The sequence below is a fragment of the Pelophylax lessonae genome (genome assembly GCF_965119305.1).
Source record: "Pelophylax lessonae genome assembly, chromosome: 1".
Classification (NCBI taxonomy): domain Eukaryota; kingdom Metazoa; phylum Chordata; class Amphibia; order Anura; family Ranidae; genus Pelophylax; species Pelophylax lessonae.
Window position 1 is genome coordinate 18,780,060 of NC_138768.1, and position 24,471 is coordinate 18,804,530.

The 24,471-nt window shown below is 43.9% G+C and overlaps 1 protein-coding gene across 1 annotated transcript in view; it reads left to right on the plus strand.

The window, feature by feature from the left end:
- LOC309562860 (vomeronasal type-2 receptor 26-like) overlaps positions 1-18,507 on the plus strand; it is a gene marked incomplete at both ends in the record, with an annotated part of 48,547 nt that extends 30,040 nt beyond the window's left edge. The window contains 2 exons of the mRNA XM_082267179.1: positions 15,871-15,994; positions 17,600-18,507. Coding sequence (XP_082123305.1) covers positions 15,871-15,994; positions 17,600-18,507 — 1,032 coding nt within the window. The remainder of the gene's footprint in view (positions 1-15,870; positions 15,995-17,599) is intronic.
- Between the last annotated feature and the right edge of the window lie 5,964 nt (positions 18,508-24,471).

Below are 24,471 nucleotides of genomic sequence, written 5' to 3' on the forward strand. Positions count from 1 at the left end.
GTAACAGTGAATATGGCCAACCCGGGGCCTATATAAAGGTAGGGGCCTGGAGCTGCAGCTCCAATAGCCCCTACGTTAATCTGGCCCTGAGGAGGAGGACGAGGTAGCCAACACTGCTTCTTTTCACAAATTTTAAATGAGGGTACACCCCAAAAGAGTGAGAAAGAGCAAAAATGGAACAATGGCTGGGTAAGGTCGGTATCCATCGCTATTCTGCACAAGGTACGGAAAAGTCCCATGGGATCCATGCCTGGTTCATTTTAATGAACGTGAGCTTGTCCACATTGTCTCTGGACAGGCGGGTGCGATTGTCTGTGATAACGCCCCCAGCCGTGCTAAATACCCGTTCAGATAATACACTGGCTGCAGGGCACGCCAGCACCTCCAAGGCGTAAAGGGCAAGCTCAGGCCATGTGCCCAACTTGGAGACCCAGAAGTTGAAGGGGGCAGACCCCTCATTCAGTACGTCTAGGCGTGTGCACACATACTGCTCCACCATGTTGGTGAAATGCTGCCTCCTGCTAAGACGTTCCATATGAGCTGCTGGTGCTGCTGTTTGTTGTGGCGTGCTGACAAAGCTTTTCCACATTTCGGCCATGCTAACCCTGCCTTCTGAGGTGCTGGCGGTGCCCTGGTTGCGTTGGCGACCTCTTCCTCCTCCTCCTCCTCCTCCTCCTCCTCCTCCGCCTTGTGCTTCCACTGTGGCCCCGCTGTCAGGTGGAATGCCAGCAGCATCGCGTCTACCAGCGTGCGCTTGTACTTGCACATCTTGCGATCGCGCTCCAGTGAGTGAATTAAGGATGGTACGTTGTCCTTGTAACGGGGATCCAGCAGCGTGGCCACCCAGTAATCAGCACAAGTTAGAATGTGGGCAACTCGGTGGTCATTGTGGAGAAACTGCAGCATGTAATCGCTCATGTGTGCCAGGCTGCCCAGAGGCAACGAAAGGCTGTCCTCTGTGGGAGGTGTATCATCCGTATCCTCTGTATCCCCCCAGCCACGCACCAGTGATGGCCATGAGCTGGCCTGGGTGCCACCCTGCTTCCATCTCCTCCTCCAGCTCCTCCTCGTCATACTCCTCATCCTCCAGAACTGTGCCCCTGCTGGACAATTGTGTCCCTGGCGTTTGTGTGTGCAGGAAACCACCCTCGGAGCCCCTTGCGAATGACTGCCCTGAAAGCCTTGGAAATATTACCTCTTCATCCTCCTCCTCCTCCTCCTCATCCTGTGCCACATCCTCTTTCATCATCGCCCGAATTGTTTTTTCAAGGAGACATAGAAGTGGGATAGTTAAGCTGAGAACGGCGTCATCGGAACTGGCCATGTTGGTGGAGTACTCAAAACAGCGCAACAAGGCACACAGGTCTCGCATGGAGGCCCAGTTATTGGTGGCGAAGTGGTGCTGTTCCGCAGAGCGACTCACGCGTGCGTGCTGCAGCTGAAACTCCACTATGGCCTGCTGCTGCTCGCACAGTCTTTGCAGCATGTGCAAGGTGGAGTTCCACCTTGTGGGCACGTCACATATGAGGCGGTGAGCGAGAAGGCCGAAGTTACGCTGCAGCGCTGACAGGCGAGCAGCAGCAGGGTGAGAGCGCCGAAAGTGCGCACAGACGGCCCGCACTTTCTGCAGCAGCTCTGACATATCGGGGTAGTTTTTAAGGAACCTCTGCACCACCAAATTCAGTACATGCGCTAGGCAAGGGATGTGCGTCAAACCGGCTAGGCCCAGAGCTGCTATGAGATTTCGCCCGTTATCGCACACCACCAGGCCGGGCTTGAGGCTCGCTGGCAGCAACCACTCATTTGTCTGCTGTTCCATGCTCCTCCACAACTCCTGCGCGGTGTGTGGTTTGTCCCCCAAACAGGCAAGTTTTAAAACTGCCTGCTGTCGTTTACCCCTGGCCGTGCTGAAGTTGGTGGTGAAGGTGTTACGCTGTCCGGATGAGGAGGCAGTAGAGGATGAGGAAGCGGAGTAGTAGGAGTTAGGAACAGGAGGCAAACTGAAGCGCCCTGCAATCCTCGGTGGTGGAAGGACATGCGCCAAATTGCTATCCTCCTCAGGCACATCCGCCACTGCATCTACCCAGTGTGCCGTTAGGGAGATATAACGCCCCTGACCGTGCTTACTGGTCCACGTATCGGTAGTTAGGTGGACCTTGCCACAGATGGCGTTGCGCAGTGCACACCTGATTTTTTCCCCCACTTGGTTGTGCAGGGAAGGGATGGCTTGCCTGGAAAAGTAGTGGCGGCTGGGCACGACTTACTGTGGGACAGCCACCGACATAAGGTTTTTAAAACTGTGTGTCTCCACCAGACGGAATGACAGCATTTCAAAGGCCAAGAATTTTGAAATGCTGGCATTCAGGGCCAGGGATCGCGGGTGGGTAGGGGGGTACTTCCTCTTCCTCTGAAGTGTTTGGGAGATGGAAAGCTGAACGCTTCCACGGGACATTGTGGAGATGGTTGGTGACCCAGGTAGTGGTGTTGCTGACAGATCCTCTGTTTGCGGGGTAGCAGGTGCCGGTATCACTACAGATGTGGCTGGAGCGGCCGAGAGTGCAGCAGAAGAGGAAGCAGGATGAGCCAGAGACGTTTCTTGGTTTTGAAGGTGTCTACTCCACTGCAGCTCATGCTTTGCACTTAGATGCCTGATCATGCAGGTTGTGCTCAGGTTGAGAAGGTTTATGCCTCGCTTCAGGCTCTGATTGCACAGGGTGCAAACCACTCGTGTCCTGTCATTAGCACATTTTCTAAAGAACTTCCACGCTAGAGAACTCCTTTGAGCTGACTTTGGTGCGCTCGTTCCCTTGCTGCGTTGGGCAGTTAGTGTCTAGGGCACGGCCGCTCCGCTTCTGCACCCTGCTCCCTCTTCTGCTGTGCTGGTGGCTCTGTGCGACCACCGCCTCTTCCTCCAAACCACTCAGGTCACCTGGATGACGTTCATTCCATGTGGGGTCGAGGACCTCATCGTCCTCCACATCATCTTCCACCCAGTCTTCACCCCTGCCCTCCTTGTCGGTCTCCACAATGCTGAACGCCGCAGCAGTTGGCACCTGCGTTTCGTCATCATCGGAGACGTGCTGCGATGGTCCTTGCATGTACTCATCTTGAGAAATAAGTGGTTGGGCATCGCTGCACTCAATCTCTTCCTCAAAAAGAACAAGAGACTGCTGTATGGCTTGGGGCTCAGACTGCTTGCCTGATTTGCAAGGGGGTGAGGTGAAAGACGGTTGGACATCGGCTGCAGGTGCCAACTCTGACCTTTCTGCAGTAGACTGGGTGGGAGACAATGTGAAGGAACTGGAGGCACTGTCAGCAGCAAACCAATCTACTATCGCCTCTCTGTGTTCTGGCCTCATCACTTCTAGAGGCGTATGATGCCCTACCAAATACTGATGCAGGTTCTGTCGCCTACTAACACTTGAGGAAGGTGTTTCACTTGTGCGTGTAGCTGGCACAGATCGACCACGTCCTCTCCTTGCAACAAGAGCTCTACCAGCAGCACCACGACCCAGGCCACGGCCCCTATTTGATGGTCTCCTCATTAATTTAAGATCTTGCCCTAGAAAGGTGTTTATTGAATAGCGGAACAAAAGAACAACAGTATCGCACGGGTGTATCTCACAGTCAAATATGCAAACTATGCCGCAATTTAATGTTTTTTACCCCAAAAGGGTGTATATTGAATAGCGGAATAGGATAAAAAATGGTGTATCTCACACGTAGAAACACAGACTAGGCCCCGATTAAAATTTTTTGTACCCTAAAGGGAGGATGAGGAAGAGGAGTAGGAGGAGTTGGGAACAGGAGGCAAACTGAAGCGCCCTGCAATCCTTGGCGGTGGAAGGAGATGCGCCAAACAAATTTAAAAGGTGTATCTCACACGTAACGATACAGACTATGCCGTAATTTAATTTTTTTACACTCCAAAAGGGTGTATATTGAATAGCGGAATAGGAAAAATTTTATAATACGGTGTATCTCACATGCACAAACACAGACTAGGCCCCGATTAAAATTTTTTGTACCCTAAAGGCAGGATGAGGAAGAGGAGTAGGAGGAGTTGGGAACAGGAGGCAAACTGAAGCGCCCTGCAATTCTTGGCGGGGGAAGGAGATGCGCCAAACAAATTTAAAAGGTGTATCTCACACGTACCGATACAGACTATGCCGTAATTTCATTTTTTTACACTCCAAAAGGGTGTATATTGAATAGCGGAATAGGAAAAATTTTATAATACGGTATATCTCACATGTACAAACACAGACTAGGCCCCGATTAAAAATTTTTGTACACTAAAGGCAGGATGAGGAAGAGGAGTAGGAGGAGTTGGGAACAGGAGCCAAACTGAAGCGCCCTGCAATCCTCGGCAGTAGAAGGAGGTGCGCCAAACAAATTTAAAAACGTGTATCTCACATGTACCGATACAGACTATCCCGCAATTTAATTTTTTACCCTCAAACAGGGTGTATATTGAATAGCGGAATAGGACAAATTTTATAATACGGTATATCTCACATGTACAAACACAGACTAGGCCCCGATTAAAAATTTTTGTACCCTAAAGGCAGGATGAGGAGTAGGAGGAGTTCGGAACAGGCAGGAGGCAGACTGAAGCACCCTCAAATCCTTGGCAGTTATAGATGCGCCCCAAAAATTGGAAAGGTGTATCTCACACGTACCGACACAGACTATCCCACAATTTAATTGTTTATACCCAAAGGTTTTGATTAAATAGCGGAATAGAAAATATGATCAAAAAAAGTATATGTATCTCACACGTACAGAACCACACTAGGCCCCAATTACTATTGTTTGTACCCCTAAAGGCAGGGTGAGGAGTAGGAGGAGTGTGGAACAGGCAGCACCCTAAAATCTTCAGAAGTATGAGATGAACCCCAAAAACTTGGAAAGGTGTATCTCACACATACCAACACAGACTATCCCGCAATTTAATTGATCCCCAAAGGTTTTTATTGAATAGCGGAATAGAAAATATGATCAAAAAAAGTGTATGTGTACTGTATTCTAAGGGCTTAGTACCCCATGTCCCCAGCCCAGGCTGGGGCAAGGTTCTGTGGGATCACGATCTAGCCACTTACCCTGTGAAGTATGCAAAGTGTGATTAAATGCTCGGGTGGCTGGCCCTGTTCACCCTCGGTGAGGGTCCCTCTAGATACCTTGAGGCTCCTGTTCATTGTGTTTTGAGGTGCTAACCCTTGCCACGTTATAGTTTCGACCTTTTATAGAAGTATTACCTAATGTTTGCTATGGTTGTACCACTGTTCACGTTTGTTATGCACTGATTTTTTATTATGTGTGTATATTTTGCACTATTTTTGTAAAAACTTTCAATAAAAATCATTGAAAAAGAAAAAAAGTGTATGTATCTCACACGTACAGAACCACACTAGGCCCCAATTACTATTGTTTGCACCCCTAAAGGCAGGATGAGGAGTAGGAGGAGTTTGGAACAGGCAGCACCCTCAAATCTTCAGAAGTATGAGATGAACCCCAAAAACTTGGAAAGGTGTATCTCACACATACCAACACAGACTATCCCGCAATTTAATTGATCCCCAAAGGTTTTTATTGAATAGCGGAAAAGAAAATATGATCAAAAAAAGTGTATGTATCTCACACGCACAGAACCACACTAGGCCCCAATTACAATTGTTTGTACCCCTAAAGGCAGGATGAGGAGTAGGAGGAGTTTGGAACAGGCAGCACCCTCAAATCTTCAGAAATATGAGATGAACCCCAAAAACTTGGAAAGGTGGATCTCACACGTACCAACACAGACTATCCCGCAATTTAACTGATCCCCAAAGGTTTTTATTGAATAGCGGCATAGAAAATATGATCAAAAAAAGTGTATGTATCTCACACGTACAAAACCACACTAGGCCCCAATTACTATTGTTTGTACCCCTAAAAGGCTGGATGAGGAGTAGGAGGAGTATGGAACAGGCAGCACCCTCAAATCTTCAGAAGTATGAGATGATCCCCAAAAACTTGGAAAGGTGGATCTCACACGTACCAACACAGACTATCCTGCAATTTAATTGATCCCCAAAGGTTTTTATTGAATAGCGGAATAGAAAATATGATCAAAAAAAGTGTATGTATCTCACACGTACAGAAGCACACTAGGTCCCAATTACTATTCTTTGTACCCCTAAAGGCAGGATGAGGAGTAGGAGGAGTTTGGAACAGGCAGCACCCTCAAATCTTCAGAAGTATGAGATGAACCCCAAAAACTTGGAAAGGTGTATCTCACACGTACCAACACAGACTATCCCGCAATTTAATTGATCCCCAAAGGTTTTTATTGAATAGCGGAATAGAAAATATGATCAAAAAAAGTGTATGTATCTCATACGTACAAAACCACACTAGGCCACAATTACTATTGTTTGTACCCCTAAAGGCAGGATGAGGAGTAGGAGGAGTTTGGAACAGGCAGCACCCTCAAATCTTCAGAAGTATGAGATGAACCCCAAAAACTTGGAAAGGTGGATCTCACACGTACCAACACAGACTATCCCGCAATTTAACTGATCCCCAAAGGTTTTTATTGAATAGCGGCATAGAAAATATGATCAAAAAAAGTGTATGTATCTCACACATACAAAACCACACTAGGCCCCAATTACTATTGTTTGTACCCCTAAAAGGCTGGATGAGGAGTAGGAGGAGTATGGAACAGGCAGCACCCTCAAATCTTCAGAAGTATGAGATGAACCCCAAAAACTTGGAAAGATGGATCTCACACGTACCAACGCAGACTATCCCGCAATTTAATTGATCCCCAAAGGTTTTTATTGAATAGCGGAATAGAAAATATGATCAAAAAAAGTGTATGTATCTCACACGTACAGAAGCACACTAGGCCCTAATTACTATTCTTTGTACCCCTAAAGGCAGGATGAGGAGTAGGAGGAGTTTGGAACAGGCAGCACCCTCAAATCTTCAGAAGTATGAGATGAACCCCAAAAACTTGGAAAGGTGTATCTCACACGTACCAACACAGACTATCCCGCAATTTAACTGATCCCCAAAGGTTTTTATTGAATAGCGGAATAGAAAATATGATCAAAAAAAGTGTATGTATCTCACACGTACAGAAGCACACTAGGCCCCAATTACTATTGTTTGTACCCCTAAAGGCAGGATGAGGAGTAGGAGGAGTTTGGAACAGGCAGCACCCTCAAATCTTCAGAAGTATGAGATGAACCCCAAAAACTTGGACAGGTGTATCTCACACGTACCAACACAGACTATCCCGCAATTTAATTGATCCCCAAAGGTTTTTATTGAATAGCGGAATAGAAAATATGATCAAAAAAAGTGTATGTTTCTCACACGTACAGAAGCACACTAGGCCCCAATTACTATTCTTTGTACCCCTAAAGGCAGGATGAGGAGTAGGAGGAGTTTGGAACAGGCAGCACCCTCAAATCTTCAGAAGTATGAGATGAACCCCAAAAACTTGGAAAGGTGGATCTCACACGTACCAACACAGACTATCCCGCAATTTAACTGATCCCCAAAAGTTTTTATTGAATAGCGGAATAGAAAATATGATCAAAAAAAGTGTATGTATCTCACACGTACAAAACCACACTAGGCCCCAATTACTATTGTTTGTACCCCTAAAAGGCTGGATGAGGAGTAGGAGGAGTATGGAACAGGCAGCACCCTCAAATCTTCAGAAGTATGAGATGAACCCCAAAAACTTGGAAAGGTGGATCTCACACGTACCAACACAGACTATCCCGCAATTTAATTGATTCCCAAAGGTTTTTATTGAATAGCGGAATAGAAAATATGATAAAAAAGTGTATGTATCTCACACGTACAAAACCACACTAGGCCCCAATTACTATTGTTTGTACCCCTAAAAGGCTGGATGAGGAGTAGGAGGAGTATGGAACAGGCAGCACCCTCAAATCTTCAGAATAAATGAGATGAACCCCAAAAACTTGGAAAGGTGGATCTCACACGTACCATCACAGATTATCCCGCAATTTAACTGATCCCCAAAGGTTTTTATTGAATAGCGGAAAAGAAAAGATGATCAAAAAAAGTGTATGTATCTCACACGTACAGAAGCACACTAGGCCCCAATTACTATTGTTTGTACCCCTAAAGGCAGGATGAGGAGTAGGAGGAGTTTGGAACAGGCAGCACCCTCAAATCTTCAGAAGTATGATATGAACCCCAAAATCTTGGAAAGGTGGATCTCACACGTACCAACACAGACTATCCCGCAATTTAATTGATCCCCAAAGGTTTTTATTGAATAGCGGAATAGAAAATATGATAAAAAAGTGTATGTATCTCACACGTACAAAACCACACTAGGCCCCAATTACTATTGTTCGTACCCCTAAAGGCAGGATGAGGAGTAGGAGGAGTTTGGAACAGGCAGCACCCTCAAATCTTCAGAAGTATGAGATGAACCCCAAAAACTTGGACAGGTGTATCTCACACGTACCAACACAGACTATCCCGCAATTTAACTGATCCCCAAAGTTTTTATTGAATAGCGGAATAGAAAATATGATCAAAAAAAGTGTATGTATCTCACACGTACAAAACCACACTAGGCCCCAATTACTATTGTTTGTACCCCTAAAAGGCTGGTTGAGGAGTAGGAGGAGTATGGAACAGGCAGCACCCTCAAATCTTCAGAAGTATGAGATGAACCCAGAAAACTTGGAAAGGTGGATCTCACACGTACCAACACAGACAATCCCGCAATTTAATTGATACCCAAAGGTTTTTATTGAATAGCGGAATAGAAAATATGATCAAAAAAAGTGTATGTATCTCACACGTACAGAACCACACTAGGCCCCAATTACTATTGTTTGTACCCCTAAAGGCAGGATGAGGAGTAGGAGGAGTTTGGAAAAGGCAGCACCCTCAAATCTTCAGAAGTATGAGATGAACCCCAAAAACTTGGAAAGGTGGATCTCACACGTACCAACACAGACTATCCCGCAATTTAACTGATCCCCAAAGGTTTTTATTGAATAGCGGAATAGAAAATATGATCAAAAAAAGTGTATGTATCTCACACGTACAAAACCACAATAGGCCCCAATTACTATTGTTTGTACCCCTAAAGGCAGGATGAGGAGTAGGAGGAGTTTGGAACAGGCAGCACCCTCACATCTTCAGAAGTATGAGATGAACCCCAAAAACTTGGAAAGGTGGATCTCACACGTACCAACACAGTCTATCCCGCAATTTAATTGATCCCCAAAGGTTTTTATTGAATAGCGGAATAGAAAATATGATCAAAAAAAGTGTATGTATCTCACACGTACAGAACCACACTAGGCCCCAATTACTATTGTTTGTACCCCTAAAGGCAGGATGAGGAGTAGGAGGAGTTTGGAACAGGCAGCACCCTCAAATCTTCAGAAGTATGAGATGAACCCCAAAAACTTGGAAAGGTGGATCTCACACGTACCAACACAGACTATCCCGCAATTTAACTGATCCCCAAAGGTTTTTATTGAATAGCGGAATAGAAAATATGATCAAAAAAAGTGTATGTATCTCACACGTACAAAACCACAATAGGCCCCAATTACTATTGTTTGTACCCCTAAAGGCAGGATGAGGAGTAGGAGGAGTTTGGAACAGGCAGCACCCTCACATCTTCAGAAGTATGAGATGAACCCCAAAAACTTGGAAAGGTGGATCTCACACGTACCAACACAGTCTATCCCGCAATTTAATTGATCCCCAAAGGTTTTTATTGAATAGCGGAATAGAAAATATGATCAAAAAAAGTGTATGTATCTCACACGTACAGAACCACACTAGGCCCCAATTACTATTGTTTGTACCCCTAAAGGCAGGATGAAGAGTTGGAGGAGTTTGGAAAAGGCAGCACCCTCAAATCTTCAGAAGTATGAGATGAACCCCAAAAACTTGGAAAGGTGGATCTCACACGTACCAACACAGACTATCCCGCAATTTAACTGATTCCCAAAGGTTTTTATTGAATAGCGGAATAGAAAATATGATCAAAAAAAGTGTATGTATCTCACACGTACAAAACCACACTAGGCCCCAATTACTATTGTTTGTACCCCTAAAGGCAGGATAATGAGTAGGAGGAGTTTGGAACAGGCAGCACCCTCAAGTCTTCAGAAGTATGAGATGAACCCCAAAAACTTGGAAAGGTGTATCTCACACGTACCAACACAGACTATCCCGCAATTTAATTGATCCCCAAAGGTTTTTATTGAATAGCGGAATAGAAAATATGATCAAAAAAAGTGTATGTATCTCACACGTACAAAACCACACTAGGCCCCAATTACTATTATTTGTACCCCTAAAAGGCTGGATGAGGAGTAGTAGGAGTATTGAACAGGCAGCACCCTCAAATCTTCAGAATAAATGAGATGAACCCCAAAAACTTGGAAAGGTGGATCTCACACGTACCAACACAGATTATCCCGCAATTTAACTGATCCCCAAAGGTTTTTATTGAATAGCGGAAAAGAAAATATGATCAAAAAAAGTGTATGTATCTCACACGTACAGAAGCACACTAGGCCCCAATTACTATTGTTTGTACCCCTAAAGGCAGGATGAGGAGTAGGAGGAGTTTGGAACAGGCAGCACCCTCAAATCTTCAGAAGTATGATATGAACCCCAAAAACTTGGAAAGGTGGATCTCACACGTACCAACACAGACTATCCCGCAATTTAATTGATCCCCAAAGGTTTTTATTGAATAGCGGAATAGAAAATATGATAAAAAAGTGTATGTATCTCACACGTACAAAACCACACTAGGCCCCAATTACTATTGTTTGTACCCCTAAAGGCAGGATGAGGAGTAGGAGGAGTTTGGAACAGGCAGCACCCTCAAATCTTCAGAAGTATGAGATGAACCCCAAAAACTTGGACAGGTGTATCTCACACGTACCAACACAGACTATCCCGCAATTTAACTGAACCCCAAAGGTTTTTATTGAATAGCGGAATAGAAAATATGATAAAAAAAGTGTATGTATCTCACACGTACAGAACCACACTAGGCCCCAATTACTATTGTTTGTACCCCTAAAGGCAGGATGAGGAGTAGGAGGAGTTTGGAACAGGCAGCACCATCAAATCTTCAGAAGTATGAGATGAACCCCAAAAACTTGGAAAGGTGGATCTCACGCGTACCAACACAGTCTATCCCGCAATTTAATTGATCCCCAAAGGTTTTTATTGAATAGCGGAATAGAAAATATGATCAAAAAAAGTGTATGTATCTCACACGTACAGAAGCACACTAGGCCCCAATTACTATTGTTTGTACCCCTAAAGGCAGGATGAGGAGTAGGAGGAGTTTGGAACAGGCAGCACCCTCAAATCTTCAGAAGTATGAGATGAACCCCAAAAACTTGGAAAGGTGGATCTCACACGTACCAACACAGACTATCCTGCAATTTAACTGATCCCCCAAAGGTTTTTATTGAATAGCGGAATAGAAAATATGATCAAAAAAAGTGTATGTATCTCACACGCACAGAACCACACTAGGCCCCAATTACTATTGTTTGTACCCCTAAAAGGCTGGATGAGGAGTAGGAGGAGTATGGAACAGGCAGCACCCTCAAATCTTCAGAAGTATGAGATGAACCCCAAAAACTTGGAAAGGTGGATCTCACACGTACCAACACAGACTATCCTGCAATTTAACTGATCCCCAAAGGTTTTTATTGAATAGCGGAAAAGAAAATATGATCAAAAAAAGTGTATGTATCTCACACGTACAGAAGCACACTAGGCCCCAATTACTATTGTTTGTACCCCTAAAGGCAGGATGAGGAGTAGGAGGAGTTTGGAACAGGCAGCACCCTCAAATCTTCAGAAGTATGATATGAACCCCAAAAACTTGGAAAGGTGGATCTCACACGTACCAACACAGACTATCCCGCAATTTAATTGATCCCCAAAGGTTTTTATTGAATAGCGGAATAGAAAATATGATAAAAAAGTGTATGTATCTCACACGTACAAAACCACACTAGGCCCCAATTACTATTGTTTGTACCCCTAAAGGCAGGATGAGGAGTAGGAGGAGTTTGGAACAGGCAGCACCCTCAAATCTTCAGAAGTATGAGATGAACCCCAAAAACTTGGACAGGTGTATCTCACACGTACCAACACAGACTATCCCGCAATTTAACTGAACCCCAAAGGTTTTTATTGAATAGCGGAATAGAAAATATGATAAAAAAAGTGTATGTATCTCACACGTACAGAACCACACTAGGCCCCAATTACTATTGTTTGTACCCCTAAAGGCAGGATGAGGAGTAGGAGGAGTTTGGAACAGGCAGCACCATCAAATCTTCAGAAGTATGAGATGAACCCCAAAAACTTGGAAAGGTGGATCTCACGCGTACCAACACAGTCTATCCCGCAATTTAATTGATCCCCAAAGGTTTTTATTGAATAGCGGAATAGAAAATATGATCAAAAAAAGTGTATGTATCTCACACGTACAGAAGCACACTAGGCCCCAATTACTATTGTTTGTACCCCTAAAGGCAGGATGAGGAGTAGGAGGAGTTTGGAACAGGCAGCACCCTCAAATCTTCAGAAGTATGAGATGAACCCCAAAAACTTGGAAAGGTGGATCTCACACGTACCAACACAGACTATCCTGCAATTTAACTGATCCCCCAAAGGTTTTTATTGAATAGCGGAATAGAAAATATGATCAAAAAAAGTGTATGTATCTCACACGCACAGAACCACACTAGGCCCCAATTACTATTGTTTGTACCCCTAAAAGGCTGGATGAGGAGTAGGAGGAGTATGGAACAGGCAGCACCCTCAAATCTTCAGAAGTATGAGATGAACCCCAAAAACTTGGAAAGGTGGATCTCACACGTACCAACACAGACTATCCTGCAATTTAACTGATCCCCAAAGGTTTTTATTGAATAGCGGAATAGAAAATATGATCAAAAAAAGTGTATGTATCTCACACGCACAGAACCACACTAGGCCCCAATTACTATTGTTTGTACCCCTAAAAGGCTGGATGAGGAGTAGGAGGAGTATGGGACAGGCAGCACACTCAAATCTTCAGAAGTATGAGATGAACCCCAAAAACTTGGAAAGGTGGATCTCACACGTACCAACACAGACTATCCCGCAATTTAACTGATCCCCAAAGGTTTTTATTGAATAGCGGAATAGAAAATATGATCAAAAAAAGTGTATGTATCTCACACGTACAAAACCACACTAGGCCCCAATTACTATTGTTTGTACCCCTAAAAGGCTGGATGAGGAGTAGTAGGAGTATGGAACAGGCAGCACCCTCAAATCTTCAGAATAAATGAGATGAACCCCAAAAACTTGGAAAGGTGGATCTCACATGTACCAACACAGATTATCCCGCAATTTAACTGATCCCCAAAGGTTTTTATTGAATAGCGGAAAAGAAAATATGATCAAAAAAAGTGTATGTATCTCACACGTACAGAAGCACACTAGGCCCCAATTACTATTGTTTGTACCCCTAAAGGCAGGATGAGGAGTAGGAGGAGTTTGGAACAGGCAGCACCCTCAAATCTTCAGAAGTATGATATGAACCCCAAAAACTTGGAAAGGTGGATCTCACACGTACCAACACAGACTATCCCGCAATTTAATTGATCCCCAAAGGTTTTTATTGAATAGCGGAATAGAAAATATGATAAAAAAGTGTATGTATCTCACACGTACAAAACCACACTAGGCCCCAATTACTATTGTTTGTACCCCTAAAGGCAGGATGAGGAGTAGGAGGAGTTTGGAACAGGCAGCACCCTCAAATCATCAGAAGTATGAGATGAACCCCAAAAACTTGGACAGGTGTATCTCACACGTACCAACACAGACTATCCCGCAATTTAACTGATCCCCAAAGGTTTTTATTGAATAGCGGAATAGAAAATATGATCAAAAAAAGTGTATGTATCTCACACGTACAGAAGCACACTAGGCCCCAATTACTATTGTTTGTACCCCTAAAGGCAGGATGAGGAGTAGGAGGAGTTTGGAACAGGCAGCACCCTCAAATCTTCAGAAGTATGAGATGAACCCCAAAAACTTGGAAAGGTGGATCTCACACGTACCAACACAGACTATCCTGCAATTTAACTGATCCCCAAAGGTTTTTATTGAATAGCGGAATAGAAAATATGATCAAAAAAAGTGTATGTATCTCACACGCACAGAACCACACTAGGCCCCAATTACTATTGTTTGTACCCCTAAAAGGCTGGATGAGGAGTAGGAGGAGTATGGAACAGGCAGCACCCTCAAATCTTCAGAAGTATGAGATGAACCCCAAAAACTTGGAAAGGTGGATCTCACACGTACCAACACAGACTATCCCGCAATTTAACTGATCCCCAAAGGTTTTTATTGAATAGCGGAATAGAAAATATGATTAAAAAAAGTGTATGTATCTCACACGTACAGAACCACACTAGGCCCCAATTACTATTGTTTGTACCCCTAAAAGGCTGGATGAGGAGTAGGAGAAGTTTGGAACAGGCAGCACCCTCAAATCTTCAGAACTATGAGATGAACCCCAAAAACCCCAAATATCATTCAGCTCTGCTGCAGGCCACAATTTAATTTTTTTTAACCCAAGACTGTATATTGAATAGTGGAATAGAAAAAAGTGTATGATTTTTGAAACCACTCAATAATAGCACATGTGAACTGAACACAGCAGTGTATGATCAGTCAGCACAGCACAGCTGAAGGAAAAATGCTGCACACAGTGACTGATAGAAAAATACTTTTCTCCCTCCTCCTCAGTAGGCAAAAAAGATTGTGTTCACTGCACCCCAAAAAGATTGTGTTCACTGCACCCCAAAAAGATTGTGTTCACTGCAGCCCACACACAGCAAAATGGATGTGCACCACTGACACCTGCCTATCTCCTATCCCACCCCACACAGCAATATCGATTGTAGTTTGTAGAACACACTGTCTGACCCTAAAAATCAGCAGACTCTCTCCCTAAAAGGATTGATAAGATGATGATCGTAGATCGGGTGACTGCAAACCCCACCCCACACAGCAATATCGATTGTAGTTTGTAGAACACACTGACCCTAAAAATCAGCAGCAGCCTCGCCCTAAAATGCCTACAACTCGCCCTGCCTAACACACTCCGACCTGTCCCTCAATTCTATCCGGACACAAATGTTTTTTTTTTTCCTGTCTGTCCCTAATCAGCAACCAGCACGTTGATGTGTGCTCTGTCCCTGAACTAAACAGCAGAATGACGACGCAGCGGCGCTGCCTCGAACTTATAAAGACTTGGTCACATGCTTCAGACGGCCAATCACAGCTACTAATACATTTGTAGGCATGGCTGGGATGGCTTAGGCACACCAGTTAAACGCTTGTTGATTGGCTGTTGAAAGCCCGCCATGAAAAGCGCGCCAATGCATGCAAAACCCGGAAATAAAACGACCGAACACGGATTTTTACCCGAATATACAGTAAAGTTTTCGGGTCCGTGTTCGGGTAACAAAAATCCAATTATTCGGTACGAACACGAATAATACAGTCCGTGTTCGCTCAACCCTAGTCACAATGGCTACAAAGCACTATTCTGTGAATAAATACAATAAAGGTCAGCTCTGGGATTGGACAGCCTTGTGTCACAGAGAGAGTCATTTTTATATTGCATGATGGACTTTTACTGGACAATATCATTGTAGAGATCATTAAACAATTTCTAAACCCAAGAACATAAATGTATTATTACACTATTATATCTGTAGTTTTGCTCTTGATAGTTCATATCTTTCCATATTATCTTAGGTCCCAAGGGGTCGATGCTCCGAGGAATGTCTTCCAGGGTTCAGAAAATCTGTAAGAGAAGGATATCACCCATGTTGTTATAATTGTGCTCCATGTTCAGAAGGAGAAATGTCAAACCAATCCGGTAAGCTTTATATTTCTTTAAGTAAATGTAAATGTATTTAAAGTGATTCTGTAACCACTTTACACTTTGCAGGCTGAACATCTCCCTACATTGTATGAAATTAATGATTACTGATGGTTCCTTTCTGCCTTTTTGGGAACGATTGCTGCACTTCTCTTCTACCTCTGACCCTTCTGGGAGTGTTGGAGGCTTTCTAAAACAAGCAACGTTAAACAGATTCCTCCAACTGTCTGTCTGAGAAAACCTCCAACAGTTTTGCCCTTATCTAAAAGTGGCCTGGAAAATGATTTCACTGAAGAGACCAAAAATGGTAAAATAAGGGAATGTCATTGTTACATACATGTTAGGGTTACAGATAGACTGTGTCATGGCAATCATTGAGGCTGGAGGTTCTTTTATTTTCAGTAGGTCATCATCACACTCTGTTCATGACTAAAGCTTTCATGAAATAGTTACTGTGACGGAACCGCTTGGCACCCCCCTTAGGTGCTTCCTTCCACCAAACAGTGCCACCTGCCCGCCAAACCATTCCAAGCAGACTGAGAGCTAATATCAGCCCTTTTACCCCAAACATGAGACACAGACAAGATGTGAGGTAAAATCCAAAGGAATTACTTTTTATTGAAACTCAGACGCATACTTTATACCCCACAGGAGGACATTCCCCTCCTGATTTAACAAAGCTAAACAACAGCCAACATCAATTTTCCCCTCTGACAACTAATTGCTGACAGTGATATAATAACATGAGCTAATTAACTAGTCACTTAACCACTTCCCGCAAACCGACGTACCCATATGTGGTTGTACCATATGCTGGAGGGGGTCTGGGGTCTTTTATACCCTGATCCCTCCAAAAAGAGTACCTGTCACTGCCTATTACTATCACAAGGGATGCTTACATTCCTTGTGACAGCAATAAAAGTGATCAGCCTTTGTGACCAGACTATTCGGTCCCTACAATACTGGATACAAAGTATTGTACAATACACATTATCTCAAGTATAAACACATCCAATAATGGTTTGATAACAAGGTACAGTGGTCACAATATGAATCACCTATTCAAGAGATGAGTAGGCTGACAGAAACAATAGATGACCTAATTATCAATATTAACAATGGGAGAAAGACACTTAGGAGGCAAACTAGGGGAGACACCTATTTATAATAAACACATTACAGCAGGAGACCCCAGACAGGTGGCTTGAACTGGTGATATTAACATCTGTTATATATCTCAAAGTGTGGAGCAGTCATTCTTGGCAATGGAGCATCTAGGCCCTAAACATTGATCCTGGGCCTAGATTCCCAGAGTCTGTGTGTTTTGGGGAGATATGAACTTGAATCAGAAACAAGACCACTCCAAGAATCCCCCAAGCATACACCTCCCAAAGAGTAGTGTTCCCTTAAACACCAGGGCCCATAGTCAATGGCTAAGAGGCCACCCTGCAGTTCTCTCCAAAAGCCTCTGTCCCGGTTGGGTCTGTCACAGTTATCATATATATTGTTCATTTTTTTTGCTTTGTATGGCAAAATACTGAAATAGGAAAAATACTGAAAAAATGTACCGTGCCTAATGCTATTTTCACTTTTACTCTACAGACAGTAAAATCTGCATGAAGTGTCCTGAAAATGAATGGCCTAACAAAGCTAGAAATATTTGTATTGACAAGGTCAATGAGTATTTATCATACGAGGAGGATATTCTAGTTTTATTTTTTTCTGTATCTTCAGTCATATTTGCTTCAACATCTCTCCTTATACTTGGACTATTTTTTTTGTTTCGGAGCACTCCCATAGTCAGAGCCAATAACCGGAACCTCAGCTTCATTCTGCTCCTCTCCCTCATACTGAGTTTCCTGTCTGTATTCCTCTTCCTTGGCCGTCCTGTGGATATTACCTGTATGCTGCAACAAGTCTCCTTTGGAGTTCCCTTCACCATCTCAGCATCTTCTATCCTAGCCAAAACCATCATGGTCTTCATTGCTTTCAAAGCCACCAGACCTGGAAGCTCTTGTAGAAAATGGGTGGGAGTCAAACTTCCCAATACAGTCATGTTATTCTGCTCATCCATTCAGGTTATGAATTGTATTCTCTGGTTGTCCATATCTCCACCATTTCAGGAGCATGACATGGACTCCTATCCTGGGAAGATCATCATTCAGTGTAATGAAGGGTCAGTTATCGGGTTCTACTCTATGTTGGGTTATATGGGGTTTCTGGCAGCTGTGAGTTTTGTTCTGGCTTTCATGGTGAGGACATTACCGGACAGTTTTAATGAGGCCAAGTACATCACCTTCAGCATGCTGGTGTTCTGCAGTGTCTGGATTGCCATGATCCCGGCCTATCTGAGCACCAGAGGGAAATACATGGTGGCTGTGGAAATATTCGCCATATTGACCTCCAGTGCTGGAATATTATTGTGTATGTTTTCTCCAAAACTCTACATTTTAATTTTAAAACCTGAGCTGAATACAAGAGGAACAATGCTGGGGAAAAGAATGCTGTAAATGTAACTCATTGATTCAATGTATAATGCTGTAGACCAGATTAAATAAGTTCAGTCATATTGCTACAATCATCATCATTACCACCAACATTATGGAGAACGTTCTCATCATCATTATGATTTTTTGTGTATATTAACTGCTTTCTCTCTGCCTATTGTATATAAGTGGATGGAAGATGGATGTTACAGAATGAGATGCTATTTTAAAGATTCATTCTTTTCTTGCTCTTATATGCCCCCTAGCATGCGCAAGCCAAGAACTGTCTATTGGATGGTGCCAATCACAAAAAAAAAAAAAACTTTAACCAATCAAAGCATCACACAATGTAACCAACAACTGCAGTTAGCAGCTTGTTCCCACTTTGCTCTCATATACTGATAAGCTTCAGAATTACCAGCCAAGTAAATCAAGTGCAAGTGCAATCCAGTACCAGGACTAGCAGTACCAGAAACAGCTTAATCCAACTCTTTATTGTCATTCATCCCTCTAGAGCACAGATATTAAACACAAGGCCCACGGGCTGAATACGGCCCACTAGGCCTTGTCATGTGGCCTTTTGCCACATAGTTTTGCTGCTGGAACATGGTGGAACTTCATTCTGCCATCTCTGGTTCTCACCCTCCATTTCCGATCCCCACCGTCACTGGTAAACATAGAAGCCTTCTATGTTTACAAGGGAAAGCTTTGCTCTCAGAGGCTCCTTGGAACTAACAGATCCCTGCATGCACTTGCAGTGGGGCACAGTAGGCACAGTAGGCACAGGAACGTGAGAGAATGATCTCTCTGCAAGGAGAGGCTAAGCCTCCTACACAGAGAGGTACTAGAGCTGGATCAGATAGGAGAGAAAGATGTGAGGAAGCTTTGGGAGGGGGTTAGGTTGCACACTGTGCTTAGTGCACCTCTGAACTCTGTAGGCAACGCACTTCTGAACCCTGCACTCTGTACATAGTGCACTTCTGAACTCTACACCCTGTATGTAGTGTATTCCTGAACCCTGCATTTTCTAAGTAATGTACTCCTGAACCCTGCACTCTGTACATAGCACACCCCAGATATAACCGGCACTTTGAGGGCAACCATACTGGTGATTAGAGATGGACGAACATCGGCCAGGGCGGTTTGCGAACGCCAGCCGCAAATTTTCTCAAAAGTCCGTGAACCGCAAGTTTGCGGCGGGCCCCATTGACTTTAATGGGAGGCGAACTTTAAAAACCTTTAGGTCATATTTGCAGCCACAAAAGACGTACTCGCTGTGCACAAATAGTCCCAGCACATGGACAATGTCATAACAGAAGTATTGCAATTGGAAAAGTTGCCCTAAAATTATTATTTTTTTTTTTTTTTACAGCAAATTGTTTTTTTTTTTTTCATAAATCAGCCAGAACTGACAGCAGCCGGTAAATACATGTCTAATACATATAGAGTCCATTCACACATCTGTAAAATGGGTCCGCATCCATTCCACAATTTGGCCATTGATTTTCAATTCCAGTCTGAAAAATTAGGCATTCACAGTATACAGAAGTAAGTGTCGGCCATTCCAGGCCCCAAAAATTAGCCCACATGTGTTTACCTGACAGCTAAAAACTTAGTATTTGGTGGCTGGAGGTACATTAGGCATTCACAGGATACAGAAGTAAGTGTCGGACTGTATAGGCCCCAAAAATTAGCCCTCTGATGGGGACACACTGGATATAAAGGGGCACTCTGACAGGGACACACTGTCAGCCTGTGTCCAGCCTGTGTCCCCCCTCATCCAGCCTGTGTCCCCCCTCATCCAATCTGTATTCCACCATCATTCAGCCCATGTCACTGCTGTCATGCAGCCCGTGTCCCCCGCCGGCATTCAGCCTGTGTCCGTTTCCCATCAGAGTGATCCTTTACATCCAGTGTGTCCCTGTCAGAGTGCTCCTTTACATCCAGTGTGTCCCTGTCAGAGTGCCCCTTTTACATCCAGTGTGTCCCCATCAGAGTGCCCCTTTGCATCCAGTGTGTCCCCATCATGTGCCCCTTTATGTGTCCCGCTGAGAGTTTCCCTTTATTATTCCAGTCAGAGTGCCTCTTTAATATTGCGGTCAGAGTGCCCCTTTAATATTGCGGTCAGAGTGCCCCTTTATTATTCCCATCAGAGTTCCTCTTTAATATTGCGGTCAGAGTGCCCCTTTAATATTGTGGTCAGAGTGTCCCTTTATTATCGCGGTTCAGAGTGTCCCTTTAACCACTTAAGCCCCGGAAGATTTTACCCCCTTCCTGACCAGGGGGTATTTTGCGATTCGGCACTGCGTGAATTTAACGGACAATTGCGCGGTCGTGCGACGCTGTACCTAAACGAATTTGGCGTCCTTTTTTTCCCACAAACAGAGCTTTCTTTTGGTGGTATTTGATCACCTGTGCGATTTTTTGATCACGCGCTATAAACAAAAAAAGAGCGTCAATTTTGCAAAAATAACAATATTTTTCACATTTTTTTATATGAAATTCCCCCCCAAAAAAATGTAAAAATCAAAATTTTTTAACATTTTCGGCCAATTTGTTTTATGCTACCTATGTTTGGTAAAAAAAATCGCAAAAAGCGTATTTTGATTGGTTTGCGCAAAAGTTATCGCGTTTACTAACAAAGGGAAAGATTTTTGTCATTTTTGTTGGTTTTTTTTTTAACGCGTAATGGCGGCGATCTGCGATTTTTTTTGCGGTACTGCGACATTGCGGCAGACAGATCGGACCCTTGACTGACATTTTTGACACTTTTGGGGTTACCAGTGACATTTCTACAGTAATCAGTGCTATATATATGCACTGTTACTGTAAAAATACACTGGTAGTGAAGGGGTTAACTTTATTTGGGAGGGAGGGGCTGTGTGTGTCCCTAGGGGCGTGCTTTCTACTGTGATTGGCTGTGGCTTCAGCTGTAAGGACACTGATCAACGGATCTACATAGTAGATCCATGTGATCAGTGTCTTTGCAGCGAGGAGAATGACAGGCAGCTTGTTTACACAAGCTGCCTGACATTCTCCCTCTCCCCCGCCGATCGCCGAGTGGCCGGCGGACATCGGGTCTGCTGGTCACACGCGCGGGGGGGTCCGTGACCACGCGGGAGCGGGAGCGCGCCTCCGGGGGCGCGCGCTCGCTCCCTAGACCCTCACAAGCAAGCAACGTAGCCCTACGTTAGTTTGCCTGTGAGGGGCTGACCGCCGACGTAGATAGTCGTGCGGCGGTCGGCAATTGGTTAATATTGCGGTCAGAGTGCCCCTTTATTATTCCCATCAGAGCTGCAGCAACGTTCAGTCACCTGTCACAATGCTGCACAGTGCACAATAATAGTACCAATCCACTATAATATGCTTTCTACAAAGTATATTATACTGTGGATTACCCCCCCCCCCTTTTAGTGCACTGCACAGCAATACCAAAAATTGCAGCCCTTTAAATGACTTTTGTGGACATTAACAGAGCGATTTGTGTGACTGCAGCCGATCTCTAACTGCCCCTAAAGCACAGACTGGATACCTCTCCCTAAACTGAAAAGATACTAGTAGACCTATACCGAAATACCAGCCCTGAAAAGGACTTTTGTGGATCTTCACAGCGCTATTTGTGTCTGGCAATCTCTCCCTCATGAGCACAGCAGACCTCTCCCTACACTGGCAAAAAGCAGAATGTGAAATGGCCGACAGCTCAGGTCTATTTATAAGGTAGGGGGTATGTCCATGTGCTGGAATGTTTCAATTGGCTGTCCCGTTCCACCTGACGGCTGTGTCATGGGTCAAAGTTCTTCTGAATGAAGAAGAAATTGGTGGCGCGGACATATTCACGAACATCGGCAAAAGTCCGACTTTATGCGAATTTGCGAACAAGCAAAATTCGCCGCAAACCGACCACCGGGCGAACCGCAAGGCCATCTCTACTGCTGATGCAGCCTGTGATAAAATGGAGTTTGACACCCCTGCTATATTATACAGTCAGGTCCATAAATATTGTGACATTGACACAATTCTAATATTTTTGGCTCTATACACCACCACAATGGATCTGAAATGAAACAAACAAGATGTGCTTTAACTGAAGACTTTCAGCTTTAATTCGAGGGTATTTATATCCAGGTCAGATGAAAGGTGTAGGAATTCCAACAGTTTGTATATGTGCCTCCCACCTTTTAAGGGACCAAAAGTAATGGGACAGATTAACAATCATAAATCAAACTTTCACTTTTTAATACTTGGTTGAAAATCCTTTGCAGTCAATTACAGCCTGAAGTCTGGAATGCATAGACATCACCAGATGCTGGGTTTCATCCCTGGTGATGCTCTGCCAGGCCTCTACTGCAACTGTCTTCAGTTCCTGCTTGTTCTTGGGGCATTTTCCCTTCAGTTTTGTCTTCAGCAAGTGAAATGAATGCTCAATCGGATTCAGGTCAGGTGATTGACTTGGCCATCGCATAAAATTTCACTTTTTTTTCCTTACAAAACTCTTTAAATGCTTTTGCAGTATGCTTCGGGTCATTGTCTATCTGCACTGCGAAGCGCCGTCCAATGAGTTCTGAAGCATTTGGCTGAATATGAGCAGATAACATTGCCCGAAACACTTCAGAATTCATCCTGCTGCTTTTGTCAGCAGTCACATCATCAATAAATACAAGAGAACCAGTTCCATTGGCAGCCATACATGCCCATGCCATGACACTACCACCACCATGCTTCACTGATGAGGTGGTATGCTTTGCATCATGAGCAGTTCCTTTCCTTCTCCGTACTCTTCTCTTCCTATCGCTCTGGTACAAGTTGATCTTGGTCTCATCTGTCCATAGGATGTTGTTCCAGAACTGTGAAGGCTTTTTTAGATGTTGTTTGGCAAACTCTAATCTGGCCTTCCTGTTTTTGAGGCTCACCAATGGTTTACATCTTGTGGCGAACCTTCTATATTCACTCTGGTGAAGTCTTCTCTTGATTGTTGACTTTGACACACATACACCTACCTCCTGGAGAGTGATCTTGATCTGGCCAACTGTTGTGAAGTGTGTTTTCTTCACCAGGGAAAGAATTCTTCGGTCATCCACCACAGTTGTTTTCCGTGATCTTCCGGGTCTTTTGGTGTTGCTGAGCTCACCGGTGCATTCTTTCTTTTTTAGGATGTTCCAAACAGTTGATTTGGCCACACCTAATGTTTTTGCTATCTCTCTGATGGGTTTGTTTTGTTTTTTCAGCCTAATGATGGCTTGCTTCACTGATAGTGACAGCTCTTTGGATCTTATATTGAGAGTTGACAGCAACAGATTCCAAATGCAAATAGCACACTTGAAATTAACTCTGGACCTTTTATCTGCTCTTTGAAAATGGAATAATGGGGGAATAACAGACACCTGGCCATTGAACAGCTGAGCAGCCAATTGTCCCATTACTTTTGGTCCCTTAAAAAGAAGGAGGCACATATACAAACTGTTGTAATTCCTACACCTTTCAGCTGATTTGGATGTAAATACCCTCACATTAAAGCTGAAAGTCTGCAGTTAAAGCACATCTTTGTTCCCTTTCAAATCCATTGTGGGGGTGTATGGAGCCAAAAAGATTAGAATTGTGTTGATGTCCCAATATTTATGGACCTGACTATATATGTAGGCAATTGTTTTCTTTAAACCCTTTCTTTTCCAGCATGACTGTCCCCCAGGCCTAAAATGTGCATTTTATCATGTGTGCCAAAATGAAAATAAATGTCTCTGGCAGGGAAAGGGTTAAAGCTTGGTTACTGCTTGTTAGGAATCTGTATATTATTGGATGTTCCTGGCCTGGCTACAGCTCTACATTCCGAGGGTAGAAGAGATCTTCCCATTCTCCTGAATGGAAAAATAAAGCAATAGAGAAATCAGCAATCCATTGTTTGGAGGTTTATGTGATGACATTTCTATATCTTCTGCTCTAAGAGAACCCCATAGAGGGCTTTGTTATCGGGGCAATTTGGTTCCTTTCAGC